At 45.5% G+C, this 15516-nt stretch overlaps 1 protein-coding gene across 3 annotated transcripts in view; it reads right to left on the bottom strand.

The window, feature by feature from the left end:
• Positions 1–15516, bottom strand: part of CFAP57 (cilia and flagella associated protein 57) — a 56175-nt gene that overhangs the window by 5413 nt on the left and 35246 nt on the right. The window contains exon 22 of one of the 3 annotated variants that reach the window (XM_061632623.1): positions 10091–10282. In XM_061632623.1, coding sequence (XP_061488607.1) covers positions 10091–10282 — 192 coding nt within the window. Of the gene's footprint in view, positions 1–9876; positions 10283–15516 lie in introns of those variants that run through there. The other 2 variants (XM_061632621.1, XM_061632624.1) reach the window with 2 other exon arrangements.

Raw genomic sequence — 15516 nt, 5'->3', positions numbered from 1 at the left:
TAATACAGTAATGTAAATAGCAGAAGACTCTTGTGGAGAGGAAGCATTGCATCCTGGCATCTAAACTGGTAGAGTTTAAAACATCTTGCAGGGCAAAACACTGGGTTCACTCTCTTATTGTTACATATTTGTGTGTGGGAAATTTCAAATACTGGTAGAAGGATTTCCTGCAAGTAGAGCAACATAACACTGTGATGAATTTTCATATGGGTTTTTGCTGTAAAGTCTGCCACTTGAAAATGTTTGCAAAAGAACCCCTTACTTCAACCCCTTTCATCCTTTCTTTCATGTCTATTCACAGACACCGTTTCCCTGTACTACCGCTAGGGTAAGGGAAGAAACTCCCTCGCACTGCGATGTGCATCCCAAGTACCTACCATTGGAAGTAATGCAGTACAGAGAAATGATATATGCATCAGGATGCACATCTGGATGTGAAATAGCATTTCTCTGCCTGCATTCCTTTCAATGGGAGGCGTTTTCATCCCAACTTGATAGAGTGTTAGCCTGGTTGGTTTGTCAACAGAGGCATGCACACTCTTCCTTTGACATCCACCTTCTTACAATTTATTCACACCCTTTTGCCAAGGGATGCAAAAAATGGATGAAAAACCAAAGGGGGCATCCTCATATCAGTGGGGACAAAATATTCACAAAAAGAACCACCTCATTTCAGTTCAACACTAAAAATAAGTGAACTTTGTATAATAGATTTCAGACAGGGACAGGAGCACAGGCAAAGGGACTGCCTCTGAACACAGGCAGAAAATGTGGCACATGGGTCAAAGAGATGTGAGGCCCAATAATATGATCATCTTACACATCATTAAAACCCACCACTATCTAAGGCTGCAATCATATGCACACTTCTTTAGGAAGTCAATGGGATTTTCTCCTGAGCAAACGTTTAAATATGCACAGAATCAGGCTATGCATCTCTTTTAAAAGACCAGTTTAAACTTTCCTTGCTGCAGCAGTTAAGGGATCTGGAAGATATTCAGTACAGCAGCTACTTTTGTTAGCTAAATATCCCCATTCCTCTAATAACAGATCCCCCTTATTCTGGCTAATGGCTTTAACAACTAGAGGGGTGACCACTCAAGCCTTGCCTTGGCAGAACCAAGTGGTCAGAGAGAGGTGTCTGATCCAGACACAGCCTGACAGTGTCAGGCCACACACCCCTCTCCACCAGGGACAGAGCATGAGATCACTGTTGAAGCCATAAGGAGAGCAGGCTCCGTCAGGGCACATTGCCAGCTAAGGCCACATTGATGGAGAAATCAAAGCTCAGTCACTGGTAGGAGGACCAAGATGAGCTAAATACACCCACACGCCACACGTCTTGCCATTCTAGCTGCATGTGAAGTTTGAACTATTGGGAGGAACAAGTGATTGTACTCTGTGGATCTTAGATCATGGGCAGTGGCATGAAATCCAAGTCCATGGCTTTATCCACGTCACTTATACGCCAAGTGGGCGACGGAGCAGCTGCATGCTCTAGGCGGTGCTTGCCTGGGAGCTGTGCTGCTGTTGGCACACGACAACCCAGAACACTGCTTGCTGTGTTTTGCTGGAGTGCCTGCAGCCAGGAGGGGAGTACAGCCAGCTTGGCTTGTCAGCTGTTGAGCATTAACCCATATGGGAAAGGACTGCCTACGTTCCTTCTCATCCTTTTCTACTTTTAGTCTGTGGGGCTATTGGACAAGGACAGCCATAGAGGAATGTTTGGAGATGCTTCATAGGAACTGATCTATAAATGAATAAATAAATAAATAAATGAGCAAGAGTAGCTGTGAGGAAAGACGTTGCAAAATTCCCCAGGAACATAGCTCAGTGGTAGAGCATGTGCTTTGCATGCAGAAGGTCCCAGGTTCATTCCCTAGCATCTCCAGGTAGGACTGAGAGAGACCCCTGCCTGAAATCTTGGAGAGCCTCTGCCAGTCAGGGTAGACAACACTGAGATGGACCAGTGGCTGTAATGCAGTGTAAGGGAGCTTCCTATGTTCCCTTTCCACACGTATTCTCGTACACTTTCCACAATCCTAATATCCTGAAGGTATCCAAGCAGTAAGCATCTCACCGGTGCATCAGCCTAGTTGCAACAAGCACTGTAGCTTCAATGAAAGTGTGAAGGAAGTAGACATAGATGTAGGGCAGTTAGCAAGGCATGAGCTGTGTGTATGTGTGGGGGTGGAAGAGCTTTCATAAAGAGCCAAGCCTTGACTGAAAGGGAAGAGGACAGTATGTTGTAGAGAAAACCAGGTATTTGCTGGAAGGCGCATAGACTGCACTCACTGCACTCACCTAAATCTTATTCTTCACGGAAGATGCTGTAGTGAGTCTTGTTTCTTTTGCCCAGTACTTGAACTTGCTAGGATGCTTATACCATGTTCTCCTTCCATCGGAATTGACTGCTGGGTCAATTTTCAGGATGTGGCCCGAGGATAAAATTAAAACCTATCTTCTTCCCTCCCTGCTTGCGTCTGCCTGTCAAGCAACAGGTGCAAGCACCACCTCCTTCCTCTGTCTGTCCTAGCCCAGGTGCTGCATCTGATAGGCTTGTAGCATGCGCTGACCTTTGCCCAGGCAGGTACATTCTCTAGCAGGGTGGGGCTGGAGAGACAACCTGCTGTTGTCCTTGGAAACATTCCAGGCTGCTGACTGTGCTTGGGGGAAGAGGAAATAAGCAGGCTGGTGGAGCCAGGGAAACAGGAGGATATACAATAAAGGCAGATGTAACCAAATAAAGGATGACAGAGTTCCAAGTTAACCATTGCCAGACAAGCTCACTGCAAAACAAGTTCACATTTCCACCCCCTGAGGAGCAGCACAGTCACATTCTGCCTCTGGCTAAGGGGCAGCAGAGAGACATGGGGCCGTTTAGGATGCAGAGTGGTGCCTGGATGGAAACACAGCCCCTCTGTGCTTTTGTGTGCCCAATTTGGGAAGCTGGAGATCTTTGGCAGACTTCTTAGAAATTAGAGCTTTTCTTTGGGCCTAAAGCAACATATTTTATCAGTCTTGGGGATAAACAGTTCTCACTGAGCGGGATCTCTCCTCAAGTTCTTGGTGTCTACGTATGTTTAAAATCTTTTAAAATTTTTAAACAAGATGTTTTTAAAGATGTTTTAATATATTTTCATGTCAGTCATTTCCAGGTTATGTGATTTCTACACTGTGCTGAGCAATTGGATTGTTATTCTTTTCTCTCTTCACTTCTTGATTTCCCCCCTACCTGTGTGCCACACAACAGCGCATATGCCTTTCCCAGAAATGAAAATGGACGTATCTCTTGTTGGAAGGATTTTAACTTCTTGTGGGATTCTTGCTTTGCAGCATAACCCTCACCTGTCTGGTGTAATGGCTCTTGATGTGAATCACCGCACAACAATTAACACATTGTTTGTAATCCTGCTACTATTTCCTACCATAATCTAGAGTTCAAAGCTTTTCTTCTGGTTAACTACAATTTGCACAACTGTATAAAATACCTAGACACCTTCCTCAAATGATACTGTCTTATTTAAACTGATATTGTGTGTGCATTGATTCCTGTTAAAAACATAAAGGCTTTACTAGGACAACACTGGGTATATGCACATTGAAATACAGTCTGAGTATGCTCCAGAATATAAAGCATATTTCATAGTAATGTGGACACAAAGCAAAATGCTAACATACTTTTGTTGTACTATTGGTACAGCTTGAGGATGTTGACAAGGTGCTTGGACAGGTTCATGCAACCACTTCTGTGCTGGATCCTTGCCCTTCTTGCCTAATAAAAGGTAGCAGGGATGGAACAGCTGGCTGGGCCAGGGAAGTGATTAATGCCTCTTTGCGAGGGGTTGGTCCCTGGCTGCCTGAAAGAGACGGTAGTGAGACCACTCCTGAAGAGACCCTCCCTGGACCCAGAAAATCTTAATAAGTATAGGCCGGTGGCAAATGTTCCATTCCTGGGCAAGGTCCTTGAACGAGTGGTTGCAGGCCAGCTCCAGACACTCTTGGGTGAGACCGATTATCTGGATCCATTTCAGACGGGTTTCAGGCCTGGTTTTGGCATGGAAACAACCTTGGTCGCCCTGTATGATGACCTCTGTCGGGAGAGAAACGGGGGAGTGTGCCTCTGTTGATTCTCCTTGATCTCTCAGCAGCTTTCAATACCTTCGACCATGGTATCCTTCTGGGAAGACTGGCTGAGTAGAGAGTGGGAAGGACTGCATGGTGATGGTTCCGCTCCTACTTGGTGGGTCGGCTCCAGAAGGTGGTGCTTGGGGAACATTGCTCGGCACCCTGGACTCTCCAGTATGAGGTTCCACAGGGGTCAGTTCTGTCCCCCATGCTGTTCAACATCTACATGAAACCATTGGGTGCGGTCATTCAAAGCTTTGGAGTGCATTGCCATCAGTGTGCTGATGACACGCAGCTCTATTTCTCGTTTTCATCTTCTTCAGGTGAGGCTGTCAATGTGCTGAACCAGTGCCTGGCTGTGACAATGGACTGGATGAGGGCTAATAAAGTGAGGCTCAATCCAGACAAGACTGAGATGCTGCTAGTGGGTGGTTCTTCTGACCAGATGGTGGATGTCCAACATGTCCTGGATGGGGTTGCACTCCCCCTGAAGGAGCAGGTTTGTAGCTTGGGGGTTCTCCTTGAACCATCTCTGTCACTTGAAGCTCAGGTAGCCTCGGTGGCACGGAGTGCCTTCTACCAAATTTGGTTGGTGGCCCAGCTACACCCCTATCTGGACAGGGATAACCTGGCTTCAGTTGTCCATGCTCTGGTAACCTCCAAGCTAGATTACTGCAATGTGCTCTAGATTGGGCTGCCTTTGAAGACGGTTCAGAAACTGCAGCTTGTGCAAAATGCAGTGGCCGGATTGGTAACAGGGACCACACGGTTCAAACATATAAAACCGATTCCGGCCTGTTTGCATTGGCTGCCTGTATGTTTCTGAGCTCAATTGAAGGTGCTTACACAGCTTAGGACCACAATACCTGATGGAACACCTCTCCTGACATGAACCCACTCGTATACTACGTTCAGCATCCAAGGCCCTCCTCCGGGTGCCTACTTGGAGGGAACCTGGGAGTCTGGCAACAAAGGAGAGGGCCTTCTCAGTGGTGGCCCCCAAATTATGGAATGATCTCCCTGGTGAGGTGTCCCTGGTGCCAAAACTGTTATCTTTTCGGTGCCACGTCAAAACTTTCCTCTTCTCCCAGGGATTTTAGCATGTGTTTTTAAATTGCTTGTTAAAAATGCATTTTAAAAGTTGTATATTTGTTTTTAATGTTTTTAATTGTTGTAAACCATCCCGAGAGCTTCGGCTATGGGGCGGTATACAAATGCAATCACGAGCGAGCAAGCGAGCGAGCGAGCGAGCGAGAGAGAGAGAGAGAGAAAACCTACCTTGTGACATTGGCATGACATGAGCACAAAGGATTGTTCTGCTGCCTCAGAATCTAAGACAGAGTTGTAAGTGTAACTAAAGCATCTAATAAAACCTTCATTACCATTCTGGATCTGTTCCATGAGCATCCTGTGGTTTGGAAATAATATTCCAGCAAACATTGGCCTCTAGCACTCCCTTGGTGAGATAGTCTATCAACTGCTGAGTTGCTCAGCTCTCTTTTCTGGCAGGATAAAGTCCAGTCCTTTCAGGTAGGTTCTTGAATTACATCTTCAGAAGTGCATGTATGTGCATGCTCCATAGGAAAAACTTCTCACCTGAGGGTAGCATTACACTATGGTGGAGCTAAAGCTAAACAATTAGCGAGTGTTTGAAGCACCTGTCAGAGGAAGATCATTCCCAGCTACTTAATAATTATCAACAAAAGGACTAAATCATATCCGCTTCCATTGCAGGAAGAATCAATGATGGACATGGGGAAGAACGCTGGATATCAATGAGCTAGGATTTGTAGGCATGCATAACAATAATTAGTTTATAGAAAGCACTGCATGGAGCTTGCTCTGAATAGCATCTTCCTTGCTAAGAAATCATCTCTGCAGATCTTTAAAATAATAACGGCTGTATATTTATAACATCTACTTACTTCTTTAAAGTTCAATGTCCTTATCAAAATTACTGTTATCCAGCATTTCTTAAGAGAGCTGGGGCTGAAACTTCGTTCCCTAAATCTCTTAGCATTTGTTGCAAACCAACCACCTGTCACTTTCCTCACGATTCCAGATCAGTCTCTGTGAATCAGCAGAGACCCTAGTGAATGGCACTCAAAGTTTAAGAAGGGACTGCAGTTGTCAGTCACTGTGGGTGGGTGGATTCAAATATTATCACACTTATATCAAGATAGGCAACCAGTGGCACTGAAGCTCAATCTAGGTCCCAGGACTGTTCCAAGTTGCTCCCTGGCATAGCCCTGGATTCCAAGGATCTTCCCTATTTAGGAAGCAGCTCAGATACTTTCATCCATGCAATCAGAGATATACACAAAGGGTTCTTTAACCCCCTCTTCCTACTAGGAACAGCTCCCATAGGAATGATTCAGTAGGTAATTCCAAAATGGTTGGTCCTTTAGTGCTTGTTTACAAAATACAAAATGAAGCCTGTTAAAAATTTGTTGGTAGCAGATCTTGAATCAAACTTCTTAATCACATTTGACAATCTTCCTTGAATCCACTTCAATTTGTTGATATCCATAGAATGAGGTGCTCCAGACAGAGTATTCCATCCCATGCTGATTAGAGCAAGATCTCTGAGCTCTGCCCTATGCGTCATAGGAAGCTGCCTGATACTGAGTCAGACCCACTGATCCATCTAGCTCAGTGACAGGCAGCAGCTCTCCAGTGTTTCAGACAGGAAGTCTCTCTTAGCCCTACCTGGAGATGACAGGAATCGAACCTGGGACCTTCTGCATGCAAGTCAGATGCTCTACCACTGAGCTATGTCCCTTTTTCCAGTGCCTCTGCTGCACCAGCCTTTATTTTGCAGCATTATGTTCTTTGTTCAGCTTTTTAATCACTTGTAAGCACCTATTATTTTTGACAATGATACTTCTAACCCAGTAATTCTCCCGTTTACATATGCATTTGATTTCTTCCCTATTTTAATATATAATACACACACAATTACTAGCTGAACAACTGGGACTTGTAACAGAACTTACAAGTGTGGAGTACTTCCATTTAGAGTGCCAGCCAGCCAGCCAACCATTCCCTCTTCCAGGATACTCCATTCTCTCTCTCCTTTCCCCGTTTTTCATTCTCCCCCACAGTCAGCCAGCACCCTTTGCCCAGTCCTCATTCAGCAGGTTGATCATTATTGCTTTTTGTCCTTTTAGTTTTATTCTCTAAAAAAAAAGTACTTCTGCAAATCTTGAGTTCCCCAATCCTGCTGATATTTTCTTCTTGTATGCAAGCGGTGCACTTTGGCTACATAAGGACTGGCATTTATCTCAGTGCAGGGCCCTCATCAGCACAGGAGAGGTTGCTTTTCTTTGGCTACAAATGATCATGCTCCATGGCAGGAAAGGACATGTGTGTCATTTGCAGCAGCCTCTCCTGAGTCAATAGGAATTCCCCACTGCCTGCTTCCTTCTCCCTCCAAAGTCTGTCACTCAAAGGTATTTGATGAAAATAGACAGTTGTGATGGCGCAACAACAGGATGTCCCATTCCCACCCCCCGCAAACAAAACAAGGACGTGGAGATGGAAGCAAGCCTATCTGGACACTGGAAGACACTGCTACCAAGGAATCTGTTATAGCCTTCTTTGAAGGATATGGACTGTTATACAATGATGGGAGTCTACTGTATATTTGTTCTCTCTGTCTACATATATATATGTTTTCTCTAGATTTTGTAGACTAGATTGATTTGAGATTTCAGCTTGTTTTATGATATTTTGTAGTATTTATGGATACGGTGTAGTTTTTTATTATTATGTTCTGAATTGTTTTTATCATACTATTTTGTTCTTGCTATGGAAGCTGCTTTGAGGTCACCTGGTGATGAAAAGCAGCATACAAATATACTAAATAAATAAATAAAATAAACCATGCTAATAGAGGGAATGATTTTTTGCTCCATTTGTTAGTTTGGGCCTCTTACGAAAAGTAGTTTCCAAAACCTTTAAAGCCCTCTACCCATAACATTATCTGTGAATTTCAAAAGGCTAAACACAAATAATAGATAGCGAGACCACTTGATGCAGAGTCTCACTTGGATGAGTCAGGAACGAATAACTTGAAGAGTATGGCTTATCATCTGCCCACCATAAATTGTCAGAGTGCTTTTGCTTTAAGACCTCATGGAGGACAAGGGGGAAAAAAATTTGTGTTGTAAAAAGGATATGTTACTAAGGGAGATTATATCACAGAATAGTACAGCTTGACAGGGTTAATATCAGAAAAACAGAGGGCATATTATTATTGCAGACATACCCAGCCAGTTTAATTCCAATTGCACAGGCTGCCAATATTCTGCCAGGTTCCATTCAAGGTTCTGGTGCTTACCTAGAAAGGCTGGGTCCCACATGTCTCAGGGAGTGTCCTTTCTTATATTTTCCCTTGTCAGTGGCAAACTACTTCTTGGGTCCTGCTTCAAGTACCAACTTAAAGACAAGAACTGTCATGGTAAGAATCAGGGCCTTTACATCGGTTGCCCCAAGGTGGAATGCCACAAGGCCTACTGTTCTCCCTCTCTGTTGGTATCTTGGGGTGTGTGGATGTGCGCATGTGCAGACAGATGCAAAATGTACTTCTGTTTAGCCCTCTCCATTCAGCTGGCTAATTGTCAGAGCTATTTATTTTGTTGTTTGCAGGTTTTGTGTAATTGGTTTTGTTTTATTTTTCTTGTACACTGTTATTTGTACAAATGATTTAAATAAATATATTCCCCATTATTATCCAACCTATCTGAGCAGTCACATTCTTCCATTCTTTCATAGACTGGGTCCTTCTATTCCTCAGCATCTCCTGTTTTTTTCCCTTTTATCATTATCTACACACTGTCAAAATGTTTTGACACGTTGTTAATAGCTAGCAAGATATTTCTGGACATATAGTGTTATGCCTTCCCCCCTCCCTTTTGTCTGTCTCTTCATAATGTAGACACTTCAGTTATACTCCAACCATTTCCAAAAGCATTCTAATTCAGATCCAGAAAAATCAAAATTCTGCAGGACATGTGAGGAAGGACAAGAACTGAAGCACAAAGAACTCCTGGAGGGAACATGACGCTTGGCTTACTGTTTAGGAAAGTTCCACCAATATTTCCATGTGTCTGTGTATCCTTCAGAACCTGGTGCATTAGGGAATGCATCATGGGAAGACTAAGAGTGTCAAGATTAAGGCTGTATAGTGCTAGGTGTAGGATCTCTGTGGGAAGCGAGATATAGGGGGTGAGGGGGAAGGGTGGAATGAAGGGGGAATAAAGTCAGAGAGAGGAATGTAGAGGGCTCCAGGATTAGTGGAGTGACAGAAACAGAGCACAGGTTGGGAACAGGTTCTCAGGGTATAGTAAGTCATAGCCAGACTTATTGTTCTGGATGTAGCCGAAAAAGCAACTCAGCACAGAACTGATGTGCCATATAGAATGTACCAGTCTCTAGTGCACCAACCAAGGTTTTGCTGCCAATGGGGAAAGCTGTAGGCAATCCTGTCTTTCTCAGACTAGCTCAGGACAGATGAGAGCCTGAGAATGTACAGGGAGTCCAGACTTTCTTGGCTTGTCTACATATATCACTGCTAGGCACAAGGGCCCTGTCTCAAACAGGATTTTTGCTTTGAGTTGAAACAGAGCAATGCTATGTGCTAGAGACATGGCTTCATCTCTTTCCCTGGAACTCTGCATGATCTTTTGCTTGCTTCTCCTGTCTGGAGACTTGCAACACATTAGCATGAGGCAAACAAATCTGGTCTGACTTTATTGTTTCCAATCACCTTCTGCCACCATCCAGAATTAGAGATGCTAAAACAAAAGAAAAAAAACCCTAGAGGGTTGGGGCAGGAATGGGTCTTTGCACTAGAGATGCAAGAAAGATTAGGTGAGTTTGGTGTGGGGCTTGTCTTGCACATGTCACTGTAACTGTTCACCACTGCTCCTGTCCAACTCTAGTATGGGAAGTTTCGAACCTGATGTAGGCCGGAGTGCAAGAGCTTTTTCCTGCCCTTGCATTTGGTCTCGAAGGTGTTTGATTTCCAGCCGTTGCATTTCAACGATCCTCTCAGTTTCTTCCTCTGGATTCAACCGCAGGATGCCAGGACTTTGCTGTCGATCCGGCGAGGGACCTGGAGGAAATGGGAAGTCACATTGCTTGATAGTAACTGTAGAAAATACTCCAAGGAGATGAGCCGGGATGGAGGATATTCAGGAATACAACAGAAAGAACAAAAAGGAGAAAACAGATGCGCTAATGAACACATTAATATGAGCAGGGATGGCATCAGGGGTTGGAATTGTTGGGCAATTCCTGAGGTCCACAGACAAGAACAGGGTCCACTATGAATACCTGAAGCCCTCTTGCTTTTGTTGCCTGTTTGCCTGCCCAATCCACGTGAGGAAGCAGTGAGAGGAGCTTCTGCATATCTGTGTCCTCTCCCTCTTTCTAGGAGGTGGTGGGCTAATTTAGGGAGGGGGGCTCACTAAGAACATCTTGCTCAAGCCCTTTCACAAAAAACTAGAAGTAAAACTGAATAGGAGTTGTAGCACTTCAGCTTATGCATACTGTGCAACTTTGCTCAAAGCCAGTAGTATTGCCTTGAAAATTGTTACTGTGTTAACCCCAGAGCAAAATGACTGTGAAGTATGTAAGGTTCATCTTTTAAACACTGTACGTTGCAACAGAATGAAATCTCTCAGAACAGCTGCAGCACTGGGGGATGGGAGAAGACCTGCCCTGGGAATTAGTACCTGAGCATTTGGGTACTTGCTTGCTTAGTCCTCTAGGCTGCTGTCACTTGAGACAGCTGAGGTCCCAGGTAAGTGCTGCAAGGACTGGGACTCCCTACCTGGCCCTGACTCCAGAGAGAGGCTGCAGTCAATCTTGCAGCCTCTTGCATCAGCTCCTGGCTGGGTCAGGGGGCATAAAAGCCTGGCTGCCCTTGGGGAGTCCCAAGGGTGCTACCCCTGCTATTAAAAAACAAACAAACAATCTAGAGGAGATTTAAAGTTTGATAAAAACTTCTGTGGCTATAGCTATGTTCTTAAACCGCAAGTTTTTTTTAGCTATTAGCCCTTCTATTTTTTAACCAATCTAGAGGAGATTAGCAGTGGGGAGGGTGTATGGCAAATGTGTATTTCCTTCGCAGGGTGAGAGCCTGTGTAGTGAACTGAACAATAGGAGAAAGTCACCAGATGCCTTCAGAGTGAGACTCTGTAACTAGCAGAAGGCTGGGCCTCCCTGGGTGTGAGACGGGGGTGAGAAGATGTGCCCTGTGTAAAAGGTATTGAGTGGGTCTAACTGTTCCCAATTCTCTCAGAGGCCTATTAGGATAATTGACTCAGGTAGGTTTTGTTGGTGGGCTATTATTGGGTCCATATCAGGTGTGTAAAAGGACTCTTAGTAAGAAGGAACATGGGTGACCTCAATTTCAGTGATCATGGGTAGAAGGAGGTAGGGCCATGGGGAGGTGGTGAACTACCACAGAAGATGAGAGCAAGGCTATCTACGCCTTGTTCCTCGCTCCCACTCCTCTCATGGACAGGTTCCTCATTGCTCATCTGCTGTGCCCACTGTGTGTGCTGTTAACACCAGATCAGTACCCGATAAGACCACATTCGTCCATGATTTGATCATGGATGAAAGTGCCGATTTGGTGGGCATTACCGCAACCTGGGTGGGTGCGCTGGGAGGAGCTGATCTGACCCAGCTTTGTCCACCTGGATACTCAGTGCAACATCAGCACAGGCTGCAGGGACAGGGGGAAGGAGTTGATATGGTCTTCAGAACTTTGATTTCTGTCACCAGGAAACCACTCTGTCTTGGAGCTGGCTGTGAGGGCTTGCACCTGGTGTCAGACCAAGGAGACAGTAAACTAGGGTTGCTGCTGGTGTACCATCCCCCTTGCTGCCCGGCAGTTTCTCTGACCGAGCTGGTGGAGGCCATCCCGGCTGTGGTGTTGGAGGAGCCATGAACAATAGTCCTGGGTGAGTTCAATGTTCATGCTAAGGCTGCCTCAGGACTTCATGGCCTCCATGACAACCATGGGACTGTCTCAAGTTGTCACTGGACCAAAGCGTATGTCAGGGCACACCCTCGACTTGGTATTTGCTCCAGATGGAGGAAAGTGTGCTCTACACATGGGCGGTGGTTGTCACCCCATTGCTATGGTCAGACCACTTCCTAGTGAAGTTTAGACTTATAGCTCCAATCCTCCCATGCAGAGGTGATAGACAGATTAAGATGGTCCACCCCTGGAGACTAATAGAATCCACAAGATTCCTGAATGCCCTGGGGGAGTTCCCAGTAGATAGAGCAGGTGGCCTTGTTGAAGCCCTTGTCACACTGTGGAACAGCGAGGTGTGTCAAGCTCTTGACACGGTTGCCCCTGACTGCCCTCTCTGGCACTGTGGAGCCCGGTTTGCACCATGGTACACCAGTGAACTAAGGGCAATGAAGCAGGCTGGACAACGGTTAGAGCACAAATGGCAAAAGACATGCTGTGAGACTGATAGGGCATGAGTAAAACATAACCGTGCCTACTGGGTGGCGGTGAGGGCGGTGAAGAGGGCCCCACCCCTCTGCCACCACTGCATCTTCAAGTAGCCGTTCAGTAGAAGTTTTCCGTATTGTCAGGGGTCCGCTAACATCAACTCCAGGAAATTGAGTTTTAGACCCCTCGGAGGCCTATTGTGAATTGTTTGCAAGGAACTTTGAGGGTAAAGTTGCTCACCTCCGTAGCAATCTTGATGCCCCATCCACATCTACTGTGGATCCAATGAGGTGTCCAGTTCAACATCTGCTGCAACGTCTTGGGAATGATTTCAGCTGATGCTACGTGATGACATGGACAAGGTGTTTGTGGCGATGCAGCCAGCAACACCTCCTCTCAACCCTTGCCCTTCTTGTTTTATTAAAGCTTGCCAAGGGGGTTTGACCGAGTGGATCCAGGGTGTGGTCAATGTGTCATTGAAGGAGGTAGTGGTTCCAGCCACCCTGAAAGAGGCAGTGATCTGACCACTCCTGAAAAAGTCAACTCTGGACCCATTGGTTTGTGACAACTACAGCTTGGTCGCAAATACCCCCTTTTTAGGAAAGGTGATTGAGAAGATTGTGGCGCAGCAATTGCAAGTACTCTTGGATGAAAGATTTAACTTGACCCATTCCAGTCTGGGTTCAGGCCTGGTTATGGGACTGAATCAACCTTGGTCGCCCTGAAGGATGTCCTCTATTGGGAGGACAGAGGGAGTGTGACCCTGTTATTCTTACTTGATCTCTCAGCCGTTTTTGATACCATTGATCATGGTATCCTTCTGGGCCGACTTGATGAGATGGGTATAGGAGGCACTGTTTTACAGTGGTTCCGATCCTATCTCTAGGGTTGTTTTCAGAGAAAAGCATTGAGTGATTGTCTTTCGGCCCTCTGGCATTTGGGCTGTGGGGTGCTGCAGGATACCATCTTGTCCCCTATGCTGTTTAATATCTATATGAAGCCCTTGGGAGCGGTCATCAGGAGATTTGGGTCGAGGTGTCAGCAGTACACTGACAATACCCAGCTCTATTTCTCTGTAACATCTGAATCAGGAGAGGCGTGTAAGCCCTGCACCGCTGCCTGGACTCTGTGGTGGGCTGGATGAAGGTCAATAAACTGAATCTGAATCCTAGCAAGATGGAGGTGCTATGGGTTGGTGGTTCCCAAGTTCAGATAATTGGTCAGTTGCCTGCTCTGGATGGGGTCTTACTTCCTCTGAAAGAGCAGGTCTGTAGTCTGGGGGTGCTCCTGGATCCATCTTTGTCGCTAGAGGCCCAGGTGACCTCTGTGGCTAGGAGTGCCTTTTACCAGCATTGGCTGGTAAGACAGATGTGGCTGTTTCTGGACCGAGATAGCCTGACCACTGTTGTCTACGCACTGGTAACCTCCAGGCTGGATTACTGTAATGTGCCCTATGTGGGGCTACCCTTGAGGTTGGTTCAGAAGCTGCAGCTGTTGCAAAATGCGGGGGTGCAACTGCTCACTGGGGCAGGGTATTGCCAACACGTCACCCTGCTGCTGAATGAATTGCACTGGCTACCTATTAGCTACCAGGCTAAGTTCAAGGTTCTAGTTTTGGTGTACAAAGCCCTATACAGCTTGGGACTAGCATACCTTATCTCTTATCTCTTATGTACCCAATCAGTCACTGCGCTCTGCAGGTGAGGGCCTCCTGCAGATACCATCAGGTCCGTTCTGCACAACATAGGGGATTTTTAGTGTAGTGGCACCTACCCTTTGGAATTCCCTCCCCTTAAATATTAGAAAGGCGCCTTGTCTGTTATCTTTTCGGCGCCTACTGAAGACCTTCCTCTTTCGACAAGTCTTTTAAGTAGATCATCCCAGTCGGTATCTTTGTTGGAATTGCTTTTTAATACATTTTTTTAAAGCTTTTTTTTAAAAAGGTGTTTTGTTTTAATATGTTTTTAAGGATGTTTTGTTTTAATATATTTTAAAGTCTGTTTTTATGATGTTTTGGAGTGTTTTTAGTGCTTTTGTTTGCTGCCCTGGGCTCCTACTGGGAGGAAGGATGGGATATAAATCTAATAATAAATAAGTAAGTAAATAAATAATACAGAATACCAAAGCAAATCTAGAACATGAGAGCCTTACATATGCCAGTCAACCTTTGATCTGACAGATATAAGATTTTGACAGGAGTTATTCGAGACAAATAAGCACTAGAGGAGGGAGTAGAGCAGGGCTGGTGAGGGCCATGCCCTAAGGACAGGAGGGTCCCAAGGGCCAAACAGATTGCTTGGAAGACCCCATATGGCCTGCCAGCTGGAGGTTCTCCACCCCTGCTCTAAGAAATTAAGGGTAACAGATGTGATTTTTTCTAATGGTATCCTTGCAATAACTGTGTGAGGTAGATTAGGGTGGGAGACAGTAACTGGCCCACCATCACCTAGACAACTTCATTGCTGAGGAGGAATTGAACCCATCTCCGTAGTTCAAGTTTAATACTCTTATCTGCTATACAAAACATAAGAGGAATCCACTAGATCAGGCCAGTGGCCCATCTAGTCCAGCATCTTGTTCTCACAGTGGCCGACCAGTGGCCTATGGGAAGCCTGCAAGCAGGACCTGAGCACAATTTGCTCTCTCCCCTCCCGCGGATTCCAGCAACTGGGATTTGGAAACATATTGCCTGTGACCATGGAGGCAGAGCATTGTCATCATTGCTAGTAGCCACTGATAACCTTTATCACTCATCAATTTGTCTAATCCTCTTTTAAAGCCATCCAAGTTGGTGGCCATCACTGCCTCTTGTGGGAGTGAATTGCATAGTTAAACAATGCAGTGTGTGGAGTTTTGTTTTTTTTGTCTGCCCTGAATCTTCCAACATTCAGCTTCACTGGACATCC

This window comes from Rhineura floridana, chromosome 6, assembly GCF_030035675.1.
Source record: "Rhineura floridana isolate rRhiFlo1 chromosome 6, rRhiFlo1.hap2, whole genome shotgun sequence".
NCBI lineage: Eukaryota > Metazoa > Chordata > Lepidosauria > Squamata > Rhineuridae > Rhineura > Rhineura floridana.
This window is presented reverse-complemented; position numbering and strand designations above follow the sequence as displayed.